This window comes from Miscanthus floridulus, chromosome 3 (genome assembly GCF_019320115.1).
Source record: "Miscanthus floridulus cultivar M001 chromosome 3, ASM1932011v1, whole genome shotgun sequence".
In the NCBI taxonomy this organism is placed as follows: Eukaryota; Viridiplantae; Streptophyta; class Magnoliopsida; order Poales; family Poaceae; genus Miscanthus; species Miscanthus floridulus.
The window spans coordinates 42,716,544-42,733,459 of NC_089582.1; the positions used below are offsets into that span (position 1 = coordinate 42,716,544).

Here is a 16,916-nt window from a genome sequence, read left to right on the forward strand (position 1 = left end):
TGTAAAAGTAGATCGGATTGTTGCAATAGCTATGCACGTATGTTTCAAATGTATGTTCCAAATATTTCATCTGTTCCAGCCGTATGTTGCAAGTGTTTAACTAGATGTTACAAAAGTAGATATGGATGTTGCATTTACATGCATGTTGCAAGCATATATTTCAAGTGTTTCATACGTATGTTGCAAGTGTTTTATCTAGATGTGCATATGGTTCCAATGCTTTTCAATTGTTTCCAGGCGTTTTTGCAAGTGTTTCATACGCTTGTTTCAAACGTTAATTTTATGTCTTCTTTTGTATGTTGCAACTGTTACATCTGGATGTTTTAAAAATAAATCTGGTATCACATATGGGATGCGTGTGCCTGCTACTGGGCGCTTGCCCGACGCGCTAGGACGCTTGCTCGCTCGCTGTGCGGGCATGACGTCCGGGTGCTAACAACTCGCTTTGCCCATCCATAAAAGTATGTCTGAAATGAAAAGTCAAAAGTGTGGGATACATGCATTGCGTGCACTACAGCAAGAATCTATTCCAACAGATAGTACTACACCACACAGCATTGGCCATTGGCATTTTGTGTACACGAGCACTACTGATTATTGGCTCGATGACATCAGCGTGTCCATGTCAGATTGGCACGCCCCTATCCAGCCTGTTTAGATCCGGGAACGGAACCGGAGGTATCCGAACCTGAACGCGCCGTTTTGGTTTGGTGGAGGGAACGAGTCCATCCGTCACCGGGCCAGCGAAACGGTCGGACAACGCGGTCCGCGAGCGCTGATCCTGTCGCAATACTGAATTCAGAAGTGGCTCACAGACCCTCCAATCTTGTCGCTTATCGGTGGCCGCCGTCGTTGTCGGCTGTCGCTGGCGTGCCGCGAGAATTTTTGCGTGCTCCCCGCACCAACTGCCATCTATCTATCCATATATATGTTCTTATGTTGACTTCCCTTTCACCTCTCGCGTTCCTGCTGTCCTTGATCGATTCTGGCCAGGAGCGCAGCCACGGCGATGGGGGGTGGCGACAGCCCGGCAAAGGAGCCTGAAGCCGCCGCGCTTGAGGAAAGGCTGCTGCCGGCGGCGGCGGCGGCGAGGAGCGGAGATGCTGGCGCCGGCAGCGGGAAGGGGGGCAAGTGGGAGAAGACTTACCTGGACGTGCTGGGCGTGTGCTGCTCCACGGAGGCGGCGCTCGTGGAGCGGCTCCTGAAGCCGATCGACGGCGTGAGGGCGGTCACCGTCGTCGTCCCCTCCCGCACCGTCGTCGTCGAGCACGACCCCGCCGCCGTCTCCCAGTCCCACATCGGTAATATAACCTAACCGGCGTCTCTTCCCGTTCCTCCTCCGATATCTCCGCGCAGATATACATTCTTGGTTGGCTCACCCTTGCCCTGCCTCGGATCATCAACCAGTGAAGGTTCTCAACAAGGCGGGGCTGGAGGCCTCCGTGCGCGCGTACGGCAGTAGCAGCGGCGTCGTCGCGCGCTGGCCCAGCCCGTACGTCGTCGCCAGCGGCGCGCTCCTCCTGGCGTCCCTGCTCGCGCCGCTGCTCCCTCCGCTGCGCTGGCTCGCCCTGGCGGCGGCCTGCGCGGGCGCGCCGCCGATGCTGCTCAGGGCGCTCGCCGCGGGGCTCGCCCTGGACATCAACGCGCTCATGCTCGTCGCCGTGGCCGGCGCCGCGGCGCTCGGGGACTACGCGGAGGCCGGCGCCATCGTGTTCCTCTTCACCGCCGCGGAGTGGCTGGAGACGCTGGCGTGCACCAAGGCCAGCGCCGGGATGTCGTCGCTCATGAGCATGGTCCCGCCCAGGGTCGTGCTCGCCGAGACCGGGGAGGTCGTCAGCGTGCGCGACATCGGGGTGGGCACCGTCGTCGCGGTTAGAGCCGGGGAGGTCGTGCCCGTCGACGGCGTGGTGGTCGACGGGCAGAGCGAGGTCGACGAGAGCAGCCTCACCGGCGAGTCCTTCCCCGTGCCCAAGCTGCCGCCGTCTGAGGTCTGGGCCGGCACCATGAACCTGGACGGTAAAAGCCGCGGTTTTTTTTTCTGTTACATTTGGAAAATAAATGTCCATGCGGTTTGTGGTGATCAGAATCCTAACAAGACTGTGACGTTCATGCTGAAGGCTACATAGCCGTGAGGACAACAACACTGGCCGATAACTCGACAGTGGCCAGGATGCAGAGGCTTGTGGAGGCGGCGCAGAACAGCCGGTCCAAGACGCAGCGGCTGGTCGATTCATGCGCAAAGTACTACACCCCAGGTACGCGACGCATACGGCATACACCGTCAGCTTCATGATCTGATGGCAGTGTTTTTCAGCAGGATGAATTGTTGTTTCTTGTTTGCAGCTGTGGTTGTTCTTGCAGCAAGCGTGGCTCTTGTGCCGCTGCTGTTGCGAGCACAAGACCTGAAACGGTGGTTTCAGCTAGCCTTGGTCGTGCTGGTGAGCGCGTGCCCCTGCGCGCTGGTGCTGTCGACGCCGATCGCCACGTTCTGCGCGCTCCTGCGGGCGGCGAGGATGGGGGTTCTCATCAAGGGCGGGGACGTTCTTGAATCGCTGGGCGAGATCAGGGTCGCGGCGTTCGACAAGACGGGGACCGTCACCAAAGGGGAGTTCAGCATCGATGGGTTCCATGTGGTTGGGGACAAGGTTGATATGATCCAGCTTCTTTACTGGTACGACTGATGGCTTATCCCTTCAGCCTTCCATTTAGTAGAGAACTTCAACTGAAAGAATAGAATTTTTACAACTAGAGAGTTTCAACTGAAAGAACAGAGACAATCCTTCCAATACTGCAATTTCTACCTACCTATTACTACTGAGTAAATGTGACATTTTGTCAGATTCCAAGATTTGATCATGGGTCAGTTCTGTTAAACTGAACTTGATGATTAGCAGGTCATGGATGGGTGATCACTTCTTTCTTGCAGGGTGTCAAGCATTGAGAGCAAATCAAGCCACCCAATGGCGACGGCACTTGTTGAGTACTCCCAGTCCAAATCCATCCAACCCAAGCCGGAAAACGTGACTGAATTCCGTATCTACCCTGGGGAGGGCATCTCCGGAGCGATAAATGGAAGACAGATCTTCATTGGAAACAGAAGGATCATGGCAAGGTCCTCATGTTACACAGGTAGTAGTCGAAACCAAAAACAGGCTGACACTTGAACAAGTTTCACACAACTCTGAACTTGCAAACATTCTTGGACAACAACTCTGACCTCAACTCTGTCATATGCACACAGGTCCGGAAATGGACGATCACAAAGGCGCGTCGATCGGGTATGTGATCGTCGACGGCGATCTCGTGGGGGCGTTTTCGCTCTCCGACGACTGTAGGACGGGCGCGGCAGAAGCGATCCGGGAGCTGAGATCAATGGGCATCAAGTCGGTGATGCTCACAGGGGACAGCAGGGCGGCGGCCACGCGGGCACAGCAGCAGCTCGGAGGCGTCCTGGAGGAGCTCCACTCGGAGCTCCTCCCGGCGGACAAGGTCGGGCTGGTCGGCGGCCTCAAGGCGAGGGCGGGGCCGACGCTGATGGTGGGCGACGGCATGAACGACGCGCCGGCGCTGGCCGCGGCGGACGTGGGCGTCTCCATGGGCCTGTCGGGGTCCGCGGCCGCCATGGAGACGAGCCACGCCACGCTCATGTCCAGCGACATCCTCAGGGTGCCCGCGGCCGTCGCGCTCGGGCGGCGCACCCGCGCCACCATCGCCGCCAACGTGGTCGTCTCTGTGGGCGCCAAGGCCGCCGTCCTCGCGCTGGCCGTCGCGTGGCGGCCCGTGCTGTGGGCGGCCGTGCTCGCCGACGTCGGCACGTGCCTCCTCGTCGTGCTGCACAGCATGCTGCTGCTGCGGGAGCCGGGCACGGGCAGCTGGCGGAGGAGGGGTGGGGAGCCCGAGGCGTGCCGCGCGACGGCGAGGTCGCTGGCGATGAGGTCCCAGCTCGACGGAGCATCGAACGGCGGCGCCGCGGCTGAGAGCTCTCAGCAGGGACCAGGCGGTGGGAGTAAAGCAGGCTGCCGTTGCTGTCAGAAGTCAAGCGAGCCGTTTGAGCAGGAGCACTCAGCAGTGGTGATCGACATACCGTCTGCTGACGCTAAGCATCCTCGGGCGACGGCGAAAGGCGACGCCACCGGATGTTGCAGCGCCGCCCGCGAAGCTTGTGCTACTCCCACCACGGTGACTAGCGTGGACTGCGCGCCACGAGGATGCTGTGGCGGCAAAGGCAAAGGAGACGGCCGCGTGAGCGCAAGGACAAGCTGCTGCAGCAATGGAGGTGGAGGAGCTGCCCGTGATTCTCCTAAGAAGGCAGGGAAAGGATGCAATGCAAGGTGTTGTTCTAGTGGTAAATGAGATATATCTAGTTATATACACTCCCAAGCCTGAAGTGCAGGATACAATCCCAACTCTGAAGTGATGGTGAAATACTGACTGTTCATGCGACACCTGCAAAACTTAACCAGTGGATCAACCATGTGTTCAGATAGCGACTGGGCAGCTCGAATCTGTTGACATTTGTGTAGTTAATTTTGTACAGTAATTTATACTCGGATTTGTGGAGTGATCAAATCCTTAGCTTTTTGGAACTGCTTTTGTCTCTTTTTTCCCCTAGGAAATTTTGTAGTGTTCATTCATGAAGAAAGTTTTAGGTACTAGAGTACTATTAAAACAAGGTATATATTTAGATAGTGCTTCATCTTCTGAAGAGTGATTCTGCTGCTAAAAAGTAAAACGCCAATCAAAAAGATAGAACATAAAGTTGTTTTTCTAGAAGCCACTACTTTTCGTAGCACCTTAGAGCACAACCAACGCAAGCTAATAAGATTGTTGGTCTCAACTCAGAACTACTATCCACATGGACAAGAGAACATACAACAGCCAACAGGGTTAATAATCCCACAACAAAGACTATTGGTGATGTAAGAAAAGTTTATTTGGCTTTTTGTCTCTTCCTTTGCGAGTCCTTCGTGCCTCCCTCTCAACTAACTCAACTTTGTTTGGTGAGATGCTGTTTTCCCCAATGCGCAAACTACTATGACAGGATATGGGACCACCAATCTATCTGACTTGGACAATGCATGCTTATGTGGAGGTTGAGACTCCCAGCCATGGATGAAGTGTTCGGGAGGCCCTTAGGCCATGCTCAACACAAGTATACAACCGTAGTGATCTTAGGAGAGAGAAGATAACATGTATTCCCAAACCACTAAGGCCTTCTCCAACGTGCCACCGTGGCTTGTAGTCCCTGCGCAGATCATCCATGTCATCTCGAATAGCGGCTCCGCTGCATGTCAGAACATCTTGCAAAGGATGCAGATGCTTCAACTAACAAATGGTGCAAGCCACTGCTTATTTTGGAAGAAAAGCTAAGACTGATTGTGAGAAAGTAAAGGCAGGCGAGCCAGCAGATGCCTACATAGAGAGAGAAATGGTGATATCGGCAACAGATAAAGTGACTAGCCTACGATGTAGAGAAGACAACTTCAACTATTTTTCCATTTACATGGCAGCTAACTTTTGATTGAGGCCACTAGCATTCGCTACCTGCATGGGGGCTGCCTCCTCATGAGGTACTGAGGTAGTAATGCTACAATGCAAGCCACACCGGTGAGTAGAAAGAGTATCTCTCTCCTGAGGCAATATGGGTATCTCAGTAGGTAGACTTGAGCAAATTGAGCCCGTCCTACCTGTGGGCTCGGCCCAAGCTCGCTGGGTTTTGGACCGTCCACAAACCTTAGTGAACAGAGCCTAGGCGCACATATCTCGCTGCTCAAAAAAAAAATATTTATTTTAATTGTTTTACACCGTAAACAACACGGGCGACCCGTCCAGACCCGGACCAATTAATCCAACGTAAAAGGCTACATGCTGACTGGACGTAAAGGCTATTATTCGATCACGAGGGCCCGAACCAGTATAAATCGTTCGTCTCTTTTGCGTTTATTATCGAGTTCTACGTACGCCGAAGCCTTTCAATCATCGTCCTGGGTAACCCCGTGATGAGTTGTCGGTCATCAAACACCGATAGGCCCATGTTGAACCTGGCCCGGCCCGCAAAATGCTCAGGTTTGCAGGTACTACTACCACCCTGTAAGCTATTACTTTTTCCTTCTCTTACCTTCAAGTCAGATTTGTTCCTTTGTGGTATGATGGAGCCATTATCCTAGTTGTCTCGTTGGACATGTGTCTAAACCTTGCTTTTGACTTTTTGTTTTTCGAGTTGATGGAAATAGGGAGATGTTTTACAATTGTTTCGAGGGAGGACAGAGAGAATGGGTATGTTTCATAGCTGTTTCAACCAAACAATTTACAACTTTTTTACAACACATAGCTCAAATTAGTTTTTTTTCACGGCTCAAAAAAGCTAAGAGTGAATGCTGAACATAGATGATTCTTAGGTTAAATAGTTTCTACTACCTCTAAGTTTTTTTATACATAGGATTCACTTTTTAAAATTAAAGAAAAGAGTTCTTACGTAAATTAAGCTTAGCATGGAAATTGTAGCAAAATTTTCGGAAACAATGTGTCAATGTTTGATTTGTGAACATCTAAGATGTTTAGTTCGAAGATATTAAGATAACTTATAAAATTATGCATATTAATTGATTTTTTTATACATTATAGTAGAAAAACCATAGTCAAATTAAGCGTGTTCTTATTCAAAATGATAGGACGGAGAGAGTAGCTTGCACGGGCCACTTGATAATTTGATCTATGATAGTTGATCCAGGGGCGGAGCTACGGTGTGGTCCCTGTGGTGGGCCGCGGATCATCCTGTAGATTTGGCCCAAAGTCTAGTATCCCCTCGGTAGTTTGGCACAAAGCCTACCTGACCAAGTCCCCAAGACCGCGACCTGCTCCTTGGTCTTCTCACTCCAACCGCTCGACTATGGTGGACTGCAGCGTTGTAGCAGCGGAGCCGTTGATCTGATTATTATGTGATAATGTCAACCTTTGGAGCTGGATTTCTTTGAATTGCTGTTGGTTAAATAAATCAGATTTCATATAATTTGATTGAAAAAAACTTGACTGTAGCATGCGCCCCGAGCATTCGCATGATGGTAGAGGACTCATCACCGGTCCGAGAAAACCCGCGAATTGATTGATTACGAGCAAAGAGAGAGGCAGCATCGGAAGACAAGGAAATCAGTCGGGTCTCCAGAGAAGCGCAGCGCTCAAAATAGGAATTGAAGGGGGAGACCTGAAAACTCGGGACCCGGACACGCCATGGATAAAGGAGCAGCCGGTGGCTAAATTTTTGGCTGGCCCCGCGGGCGCACGTCGTTTAGCGTTTCCGCTCGCCCGCCTTGGTCCTTGCCCCTGGGGCCCTCCGAGATGCCGGGATCGGCCGTGGAGGCAGCGGCCAAGGGCGGCGGTCACCACCACCACCACGAGGGCCACGGCTGCGGCGGGAAGGCGGCCGGCAAGTGGGAGAAGACGTACCTGGATGTCCTGGGCATCTGCTGCACCGCCGAGGTGGCGCTCGTCGAGCGTCTCCTGTCGCCCATCCACGGCGTGAGGGCGGTCACCGTCGTCGTCCCGTCCCGGACCGTCATCGTCGACCACGACACCGCCGCCGTCTCCCAGTTCCACATTGGTAACCAAAAAAAAAAAATCCCTCGTCTCAATCGATCGCCTGCCTACATTGTCGTCTCTCGTCTCTCTCTTGCACATTCTACGCGAAATGCGAATTCTTGCACGATGGATCGGAGTTAGTCAATCTCTGTTTGCACATTTTCCGGATCAGTGAAGGTTCTGAACAAGGCGGGTCTCGAGGCCTCCGTTCGAGCCTACGGCAGCAGCGCCGGCGCAGCCGGCCGTTGGCCCAGCCCGTTCATCATCGCCTGCGGCGTCCTTCTCGCCGCGTCGCTGTTCGCGCCGCTGCTCCCTCCGCTGCGGTGGCTGGCGGTGGCTGCCGCCTGCGTGGGGTCCCAGCCCATGCTGCTGCGGGCGTTCGCCGCGGCGGGCAAGCTGACTCTGGACATCAACATCCTGATGCTCATCGCGGTGGCGGGCGCCGTGGCGCTCGGGAGCTACACGGAGGCGGGCGCCATCGTGTTCCTCTTCACCGTCGCCGAGTGGCTGGAGACGCTGGCGTGCACCAAGGCCAGCGCCGGGATGATGTCCCTCATGTCCACGGTGCCCAAGACCGTCGTGCTCGCCGAGACGGGGCAGATCGTCGGCATGGGCGACGTCGCGGTCGGCACGGTCGTCGCGGTCCGGGCCGGCAACGTCGTCCCCGTGGACGGCGTGGTCGTCGACGGGCATAGCGAGGTCGACGAGAGCAGCCTCACCGGCGAGTCCTTCCCCGTGCTGAAGCAGCCGCAGTCCGAGGTCTGGGCCGGCACCATCAACCTAGACGGTAACGATAACAGCAGCCTTCGATCTGGTTTTTCTTTTCGTGCTTCAACAACAATGTCCATGAGGTGATGTCGCAGGTTACATCTCCGTGAGGACGACGGCGCTGGCGGAGAACTCGACGGTGGCGAAGATGGAGAGGCTGGTGGAGGAGGCGCAGAACAGCCGGTCGAGGACGCAGCGGCTCATCGACTCGTGCGCCAAGCACTACACCCCTGGTACGCCCGCACGGTCACCACCTCCGGAAAACGACCGCCCGTCTCAAAAAGGCGTGCTAGAGTAGAATTGGCATAAGCAGTTCAGCAGAAGCAGTGTTGCTGTTCTTTTTGCGTGTGCAGCCGTGGTGGTCCTCGCGGCAGCGGTGGTCGTCGTGCCGGCGCTGCTGGGAGCCCGCGACCTGGAGCACTGGTTCCGGCTGTCCCTGGTGCTGCTGGTGAGCGCGTGCCCGTGCGCGCTGGTGCTGTCCACGCCCGTCGCCACCTTCTGCGCGCTCCTGCGGGCGGCGCGGATGGGGCTCCTCATCAAGGGCGGCAACGTGCTTGAGTCGCTCGGCGAGGTCAGGGTCGCCGCTTTCGACAAGACCGGGACCATCACCAGAGGAGAGTTCAGCATCAAGGAGTTCCAAGTGGTTGGGGACAAGGTTGAAATGAGCCAGCTGCTCTACTGGTATATACTAGCATACTGTTAGATTTACTCTCCCAGTAGATTAAACTGCTGTCAGTGTACTGTTTCAGTAAATTAAACTGTTACTAATGAAGCTCTCCTGGTTCTGGGGGATTTTACTCTTCTTGCAGGGTATCTAGCATTGAGAGCAAATCAAGCCATCCAATGGCTGCTGCACTTGTGGATTATGCTCAGTCCAAATCTATACAGCCGAAGCCGGAGGACGTCACTGAAACCTCTATCTATCATGGCGAGGGCATCTATGGGGAGATCAATGGGAGACAAATCTACATCGGAAACGAAAGGATCATGGCAAGATCCTCCTGCCATCAACATGGTAAGGACTTGACTAATGAAGTAAATTTCAGAAATATTGAGCTTTGTTCACACATTCTTGGCATGACGAAATAAACTTCATCACATATAAGCTGCCCACCACCACCAAGAAGGAGATGGTCTGACGAAAGGTGTGTCCATCGGTCTCGTGATCTGCGACGGCGACCTCGTGGGGAAGTTCTCGCTCTCCGACACCTGCAGAACCGGGGCGGCCGAGGCGATCCTGCAGCTGAGATCAATGGGGATCAAGTCAGTGATGCTCACCGGGGACAGCGCCGGAGCGGCGAAGCACGCGCAGGAGCAGCTCGGAGGCGTCCTGGAGGAGCTCCACGCGGGGCTCCTCCCGGAGGACAAGGTACGGCTCATCCGAGAGCTGCAGACGAGGCACGGGGCGACGCTGATGGTGGGCGACGGCATGAACGACGCGCCGGCGCTGGCCGCGGCGGACGTGGGCATCTCCATGGGCCTGTCCGGGTCGGCCGCGGCCATCGAGACGAGCCACGCCACGCTCATGTCCGGCGACATCCTCAGGGTGCCGAAGGCTGTGAGGCTCGGGCGGCGCACACGGCGGATCATTGCCGTGAACGTGGCCTCCTCCATCGGCGCCAAGGCCGCCGTCCTGGCGCTCGCCGTCGCGTGGCGGCCCGTGCTGTGGGTGGCCGTGCTCGCCGACGTCGGCACCTGCCTGCTCGTCGTGCTCCACAGCATGCTGCTGCTGAGGGACGCCGGCCGCGCGCGCCGGAGGTGCGGCGGCGGGGCGTCCAAGGCGTGCTGCGGGACGGCGGCGCACAAGTCGCCCAAGGCGTGCTGCGGGACGCCATCGCCCAAGGCGCCCAAGCCGTGCTGCTCGACGGCGGCGTGCAAGTCGCCCAAGGCGTGCTGCTCGACGCCGACCAAGTCTCCCAAGGCGTGCTGCGCGACGCCGACCAAATCTCCCAAGGCGTGCTGCGGGACGATGAAGCCGGTGGCGACGAGGCCGCAGCAGGCCGCAGGAGGCGATCACAAGCACGGTAAAGACGGCCACGGTTGCTGCCACAAGCAGAGCACGCTGCCCGAGGACGCCGTGGTGATCGCCATACCGGGACCGGGGCGGGCCGTGGAGCACCGGAAGGACGCGGCCGGTCACGAGAAGGCGGACGGGCACGCCGCCGCCGGGGGATGCTGCAGCGGCCACGGTGCTTCCCCCGCCACCGCGGCGGCCGCGTGCTGCGCGGCAGCGCACGGCGAAGACGAGGTGTGCATCGTCATCAGCGCGAGGTCACCCTGCTGCAGCACGGCCAGGAGTCGGTCTGGTTCTCCCAAGGACGCCATTTGCTGCCACGGCTCCGGTGGTAAAGACGGCGGCGGCGCCATCTCAGCCCTCGTGTGCTGACTGCTGACTGACCTACCATTAGTGGAATACGATCGATCTCCTGGTATATCGAAAATTACTCCTCTATCCTATGACCACCTGTACAGGAAGTTGTTACTATTACGAGTCCTACTGTACTTCGTAGAGTGCTCTTGTAGCCTTTACGAGGCAGTGACGTGGCTGGTCCATTGTCAGCCTTCTTGTTGTTTTTTTTTGCATCACCGTCGTCAGCTTGTGCATTGCGTGTCCTCTGAAATGAAATGTCAGGGTGAAACGAAGCACCCGCGCCTTGTTTAGATGCCATCCAAATTCCAAGTTTTTTTACTCTCTCTCCATCACATCAATTTTTAGCCGCTTGCATGGAGTATTAAATGTAGGTAAAAAAAATAACTAATTACACAGTTTAGTTGGAAATCATGAGATGAATCTTTTGAGCCTGGTTGGTCCACGATTGGACAATATTTATCAAATAAGACGAAAATAGTACTATTCATCGGATTCAATTTTTTTACAAAGTGAACGAGGCCCCGTTGAATTTTCACCTCCGCTGGGCACTCTGTAATGGACCACCGTAAGGCGCGACCGGTCGCTTGTTTTAGGAACCCGCAACCCTGCCGCCTCATCCCCGTTTTCACTCCAGTCGTCGTCTTTGACCTTGACCGCGCCTCCCCCTCCCCCCCCTAGTGGTGGCCGGCGGTTCCCGCTACCTCACCGCGCTGTCCAATTCTTGTCCCCGCCTCTCGATCCCGTTCTCTCCTAATCTCCGTTGCGACGCCTCCGCCATCCTCGTCCTCAACCCCGCCCCCACCACCGGCGCCCGGTGGCACCCGCCTCTCGCCCTTGCCCCTGACCCCGTCCTCCCCTAATCCTAGGGCTCGCCGACGACCTTCGTCGCGACGCCCCCGCCGCTAGCCCCGCCCAACTGCCTTCTCCTTCCGCTCCGCCCTGCCGCCGTCTCGCCGCCTCCACCACCGTGTCGCGGCCGCCGTGTTCTTCGTCCTCTCCAGCGTGGGAGCGGGCGTTGTGCGCTCGGCTCCGAGCGCGACCTGCCGTGTAAAAGAAATTCTCTTCTGTAATACGGTCTCGTTCCCTCCTTTCAGTTTCAGTTGCGGTGGCAACATGGCGACACACATGCACAACACGCACGAAATATTGGAGGCTATAATGAACTTGGTAGCTGATTGAATTGCACTGTGGTGATGGTGATGGATTCACCAGCTCAGCAAGAGGCATTTCGGCCGGCGTCGGCGGCATCTGTTCTGTGGACTGTGGTGATGGCGACGAATTCGGTTGCTGGTTAAAGTCACAAGTCCTCCGTCAAAGTCAAGGGAATATAGCAGTTCATACATACAGTCATACAGATACAGGCACAATACAGCATATATATTTATGTATCTGAAAGTCGTTATTCCACTTCGATCTCTTCCTTTCAAAAACTGCCATTTTTATTTCTTCGACGAAGTTGAGCCTTGCGTGCCAAAGTCGTCAAAGAAGTAGGGCGCGATGCGCGTGAGCCCACTGAGCCGTGAAGCACCACAGGCAACCACAGTGATCTAACAACAACAGGTTTCCATCTCCTAGGGTGTCGACATTCTTTGACGAGATTCAGATTCCAAAGGTTTGAGGGAAAGACACCACGGCGACTTTGATACTTATAAAGTGATATTTACATCTTCCCATTAATTATTATCTAAAAAAAGTTATATTTACATCGTGCGAGTAATAGAATCAGGGGAGGGTAACATATTATTACATTGGCATTGATCATGTAATGAAATATCAATTTAGACTCTTGGGTACACGCCTCGTATGCCGTGTTTATTTTGCCTACAAGGACATGTGTTCCATATCATCCAACAGTTGACTCCCCCAAAATAAGCACACATTTCGCTTATCGAAAAATCAAACTTTTCTAAGTTTTACCAAATATAAAAATATTAATATTTATGATGTTTAATAAATATTATTAAATTAGTTGTCAAATATTTTTAAGTAACGTATACAAAATATTAATATTATTATTTTATATATACTTTGTTAAACTTAAAAGAAGTTTGGCTTCTCGATAAGCGGGACGTGCATATTCATTTTAGACATTACAGTACATTATTTTGGTGTACTCTTTGTCAAAGTTTTGGTGTACTCCTTGTCAAAGAAGTCAGGCGCCATGCGTACCGTCGGTAACAAACAAAGGGTGGCGACAGTGTGTCGACATTGCTGCTTCAAGAAAATCTTGGCAACCAACCCGGCTGAGAAGAAGCGTATGCATCCAGACTGCGATCGGTTCAGGAAAAAGATAGAGCAGGCCACAGTTGCTGTCTTCGTTTCTCAATAATGCCGTGCCTCTCCAAACAGTTGCAGCAACTAAAAAAATAAAATATTGGAAGAGAACGGGAGAAACACTATATATATTCCTTCAGCCTGTTCGTTTGGTTATGGTATCGTAAATTTTCAGTCGGAACAGTATTTTTCTCTCACACAAACCAGCCAGCAGTACTTCTTCACGAACCAGCGACAATACGAACCAGCCAATTAATTACTCTAAACAACTCCTCTCTGACGATAGAACAAAATTCGATAGAGACTAATCAGGCCCATTTGGCTAGCATGGACATGAGGCCGGCGCCGACGAGCATGGAGACGTTGATGCCGAGCTGCAGCTTCCCCCTGCTCTGCACCTTGGGGTTCATGAAGTCCTCGGCGAGGAGGTCGACGAGCGCCATGTAGATGAGGATCCCCGCCGCCACCGAGTTGAGGATCCCCTCCACGATCAGCGCCTTGGGGCTGTCCTCGTTGTACACGGACGAGATCCCGATGCCGACCAGGATGCCCACCGGCGTCGTCAGGCAGAAGAAGAGGACCATGGTCACGATCGACCGCAGTTTGAACTTGGCCTGCGTAGAAACCAACAGTTTAATTAATTATACTTGGAACAAATTAATACTCAAAGGGCATATGTCGTTGGTCGTTGCATGCACGTGGGGGGCATATTTTCTTAAGGGCGAATTTTCTATCTCCGAGTACCAATATAATATGTTCTTCTCCGAAATGCTTGAAGCAAAAGGGAAAAAAAGGATAGAAACCATAGTTTTTTTAAGCTAAAGTGCAGAGTACTGCACTCACTGCTGCTTGGCTACATTTGTAGATTCACGGATAAAAGATCCTAGTTTTCAGAACGGGAATCCAAGCAAGTGGAGCTCCTAACTTTGTGCACCGCATGTCTCGGAACCACCCGAAGTGCAGTGCTTTGGTACTTTGTTCTCACAAAAGGTAGCGGCGGCAGGGGCTCACGGTTAAGGATATCAAATCATGCTTAGCTTTAGTGCAATCCATATATTCATCTATCACCTCTCCTTTCTTACCCAACACAAATCATGGCAGCAGATCAGACAGATTTTCAAAGTGATAAAGTGCTATATTCTTTTCATCAACCATATAAAAAACTAACCCGTACGGACCGTTGCATATAGATGTACATTTTCTTTCTCCTTTTAGGTTTTAATAACACAAGTGTCATTTGGGGGGAAAAAAATCAAATGTAGGGTATTATATGAAGATGGACGCTAAGGTGTGGGGAGAGGTAGGGGCTCTTTTGCTTCATGGACCGAAAAAGTTATTTGGCCATGCAAGCCTTCTAGGCGTCCGATTTCGGATGCCTGTGGCCGGCGTTGTTGTCGTGTGACACCACATCACGAATAAACAAAACCCGAAACCTAAGCAGACGCAGTATGATATGATGATGATGATTAAGTACCTGAACGATGCAGCCGCCAAGACCCATGCCCTCGAACATTTGGTGGAAGCTCAAGGCGACCACCAGAGGCTTAATGGTGCTCGGGTCTTCGGACGCGCCAAGGGAGATGCCGATGATCACTGAGTGAACCACAATGCCAAGCTCAAGAACCTACAAAATCAATCGACATTGTTGGTCAAAAAAGTTTCAATTTCCATGTCGTTGTGTTTTCTTTGCAGTTAATATTTACCCAATTTTTATATCAAAACTAAATTCTAGCCGTATTATTAATCACTAATGTACCGTGGGCCATATTTTAGAGAAATTACATATATACTCCTACAAGGTATGCATTCCTTCTAAGTTTTGATCTATTTCAGTATTGATGAACTCCTCTAGTGTTTCATCAAAATGAACTCCTCTAGTGTTCAGTCAGTGATGATAAATAAATGCATGGTTAAATACAGCTGTTACGCAACTCACGATTAACCCGATGAAAAAGTAACTAATTACCTGCGCGATGACCCGGTGGCGCAGCGCGTGCTCCTTGTCGCCCTCGGCGCCGCCGACGGCGGCGACGATCGCCGAGGAGCCGTGCGCGTGGCCGTGCGTCGCGTGCGTGTGCATGTGCACATGCCCGTCGTGGTCGTGGTCGTGGTCGTGGTCAACGTGCGGCGCCGCCGACGCCACGGCCGACTGCTGCTTCTCCTCGTCCCCAACGGCGGCGCCGCTCACGGCCTCGGCGCCGGCGCCGGCGCCGGCGCTGTTCTTGAAGTGGACGCGGGTGAAGTAGCCCGTGGCGACGGTGTCGACGACGAGCGTGCCGATGGCGCCGACCATGGCCCCGAACCCCGCGAACGGGAAGCTCTTCCACGGCCCGCCAGAGAGGCACTCAGAGTTGAGCTTCTCGAACGCGTCGGGGAGGATGTGGATGAACCCGGTGGCGAGGATGACCCCCGCCGCGAACGCCTTGACGAGGAAGAAGACGTCCCCGTCGGCACGCAGCGCCGGCACGCGGCGGCCCAGCACGGGCAGGCAGCAGCCCAGCGCGCCGCACACCAGGATAGAGAAGAACGCCGCGATCTTGAGCGCCTTGGCGCGCGCGCGGTCGGCGCCCTGCGACGCCGCGCCGTCGGCACCGCACCCGCCGTCGTCGTCGGCGCGCGCGGCGGACGCGAGGAGGAGCAGCGGCACGGCGGCCAAGGCGAAGACGTGCACGGCGCGTGACGACCTCATGGCCGGCAGTGGAGCGTACCTACAGGTGGTGCGTCGACGACGCGAGGCGGAGGAGGAGGTACAAGGGAGGAGAGCTCGCAGTCGCAGCCAGCTACGTGGCTGGTCTCATATAGGGGGCGGAGGAGGCGGGCCGTCGTGGTTTCAGCTCGTAGATTCAATTAGGGCTTTAATCGCGTTATTTAATTAAGAAACGACTGTGACACGATGACGACAGGCATGAGAAATAACAGTGCGAAGTACGAGGTTTCCTGGAGATCTTCTGGTTGTTGGGAGGAAATTACCGGCAAATGAGAGATAGAAGCGCGGTGGCGACATGTATAGCCTCTGCCGTGCAGGCTGCAGCAGTGGATGAACACCTGACATCTAGGCACTGACACGTAGGGCCTGTTTGGTTCTGATATTGGCAAAGGTGCTTGGGCCAGGCAGCTCCCACACCGTCGATTTTCAGCGTCTGGTGGCCAGATCGACCTGCCTGGACGAGCACCCCCAGCGAACCAAACTCACTTACCGTATCTTTATAAAAAAATGTCATAGGGCAATGGGGCAGACGAAGCGTCATACACTTGAACACAAAAACTGAGATGACAATCTAGACCGGCCCCAATTGTTGCATTCATTGGTGGACCTACGCTAGAATGGAGCCCGAGAAAATCTTTAGGCGCCGATGAGCTTGTGTTTTGAAGTTTTTGATAGAGCATACTGCAAAAAAGAAGACCCCAGGATGTGATGGGCTACAACCTAGGCGGACAGTCATGGTCGCTAGGCCTGAGGTCCAGAATTTTTTTTAATTTTAACACTTTTTTTAAACTAATTTTAAATCTAACACGGTCGGTTTTTTTAAAACTAACACTTTTGGCCGCGCCTATTGCCCTGGCGCGGCTAAATGCCTGTGGTGGCGCGGCACAGGGCTGACGTGACGGTAACCGGGTCCGCTGACCGCTGACGGGGCAGGTTCTGCCACGCCACCGATCTTGGCGCGGTAGTGCCGCGCCACGGAGCATGGCGCGACTGCGCCAAATAAAACCATGTAGCGTGGCCGCCCGCCCGCCCGCTACCCTGCCCGCCCGCCTGCCGCCAGCCGCCTCTGCCCCGTCGCCGCGCAGCTCCAGCGGCCGCCTACGCCGCGCCCGCCTGCCCACGCCGCGCCCGGCCACTCCTGCCGCGCCGGCCCCACCAGCCCACCCACGCCGCGCCCGGCCAGTCCCGCCGCGCAACGCCCGCGCCACGAATGCTCGTGCG

At 54.4% G+C, this 16,916-nt stretch overlaps 3 protein-coding genes across 4 annotated transcripts; 2 read left to right on the forward strand and 1 right to left on the reverse strand.

The window, feature by feature from the left end:
- The first annotated feature begins 755 nt into the window (after positions 1-755).
- Positions 756-4,620, forward strand: LOC136545561 (cadmium/zinc-transporting ATPase HMA3-like). Its single transcript, XM_066537568.1, has 6 exons — positions 756-1,301; positions 1,408-2,016; positions 2,118-2,255; positions 2,344-2,671; positions 2,927-3,129; positions 3,242-4,620. The coding sequence occupies exons 1-6, from the start codon at positions 1,010-1,012 to the stop codon at positions 4,351-4,353; spliced, it is 2,682 nt and encodes an 893-aa protein (XP_066393665.1). The 5' UTR covers positions 756-1,009; the 3' UTR covers positions 4,354-4,620.
- Positions 4,621-7,153: 2,533 nt separating this feature from the next.
- Positions 7,154-10,972, forward strand: LOC136545562 (cadmium/zinc-transporting ATPase HMA3-like). Of its 2 annotated transcripts, none has more exons than XM_066537569.1 (6): positions 7,154-7,597; positions 7,748-8,362; positions 8,439-8,576; positions 8,697-9,024; positions 9,153-9,358; positions 9,450-10,972. In XM_066537569.1, the coding sequence occupies exons 1-6, from the start codon at positions 7,336-7,338 to the stop codon at positions 10,727-10,729; spliced, it is 2,829 nt and encodes a 942-aa protein (XP_066393666.1). In that variant the 5' UTR covers positions 7,154-7,335; the 3' UTR covers positions 10,730-10,972. The 2 variants fall into 2 exon arrangements, with proteins under 2 accessions (XP_066393666.1, XP_066393667.1); XM_066537570.1 differs by having other exon boundaries at positions 7,471-7,597; positions 7,753-8,362; positions 9,450-10,971.
- Positions 10,973-13,100: 2,128 nt separating this feature from the next.
- On the reverse strand, positions 13,101-15,762 carry LOC136545564 (zinc transporter 8-like). The gene is made up of 3 exons (XM_066537571.1): positions 14,955-15,762; positions 14,463-14,612; positions 13,101-13,602 (listed from the first exon to the last, which is right to left on the reverse strand). The coding sequence occupies exons 1-3, from the start codon at positions 15,675-15,677 to the stop codon at positions 13,297-13,299; spliced, it is 1,179 nt and encodes a 392-aa protein (XP_066393668.1). The 5' UTR covers positions 15,678-15,762; the 3' UTR covers positions 13,101-13,296.
- Positions 15,763-16,916: the final 1,154 nt, after the last annotated feature.

Bases quoted from the DNA above. Each gene is read 5' to 3' on its own strand.
- LOC136545561 (XM_066537568.1), top strand. From the start codon at position 1,010: ATGGGGGGTGGCGACAGCCCGGCAAAGGAGCCTGAAGCCGCCGCGCTT. The intron at 2,017-2,117 runs GTAAAAGCCGCG...TTCATGCTGAAG, and splicing joins CGGCACCATGAACCTGGACG to GCTACATAGCCGTGAGGACA. The intron at 2,672-2,926 runs GTACGACTGATG...TCTTTCTTGCAG, and splicing joins ATGATCCAGCTTCTTTACTG to GGTGTCAAGCATTGAGAGCA.
- LOC136545562 (XM_066537569.1), top strand. From the start codon at position 7,336: ATGCCGGGATCGGCCGTGGAGGCAGCGGCCAAGGGCGGCGGTCACCAC. The intron at 7,598-7,747 runs GTAACCAAAAAA...TTTCCGGATCAG, and splicing joins CGTCTCCCAGTTCCACATTG to TGAAGGTTCTGAACAAGGCG. The intron at 8,577-8,696 runs GTACGCCCGCAC...TTGCGTGTGCAG, and splicing joins CGCCAAGCACTACACCCCTG to CCGTGGTGGTCCTCGCGGCA.
- LOC136545564 (XM_066537571.1), bottom strand. From the start codon at position 15,677: ATGAGGTCGTCACGCGCCGTGCACGTCTTCGCCTTGGCCGCCGTGCCG. The intron at 14,613-14,954 runs GTAATTAGTTAC...TTGATTTTGTAG, and splicing joins GCCACCGGGTCATCGCGCAG to GTTCTTGAGCTTGGCATTGT. The intron at 13,603-14,462 runs GTACTTAATCAT...GTTTCTACGCAG, and splicing joins TTGGCGGCTGCATCGTTCAG to GCCAAGTTCAAACTGCGGTC.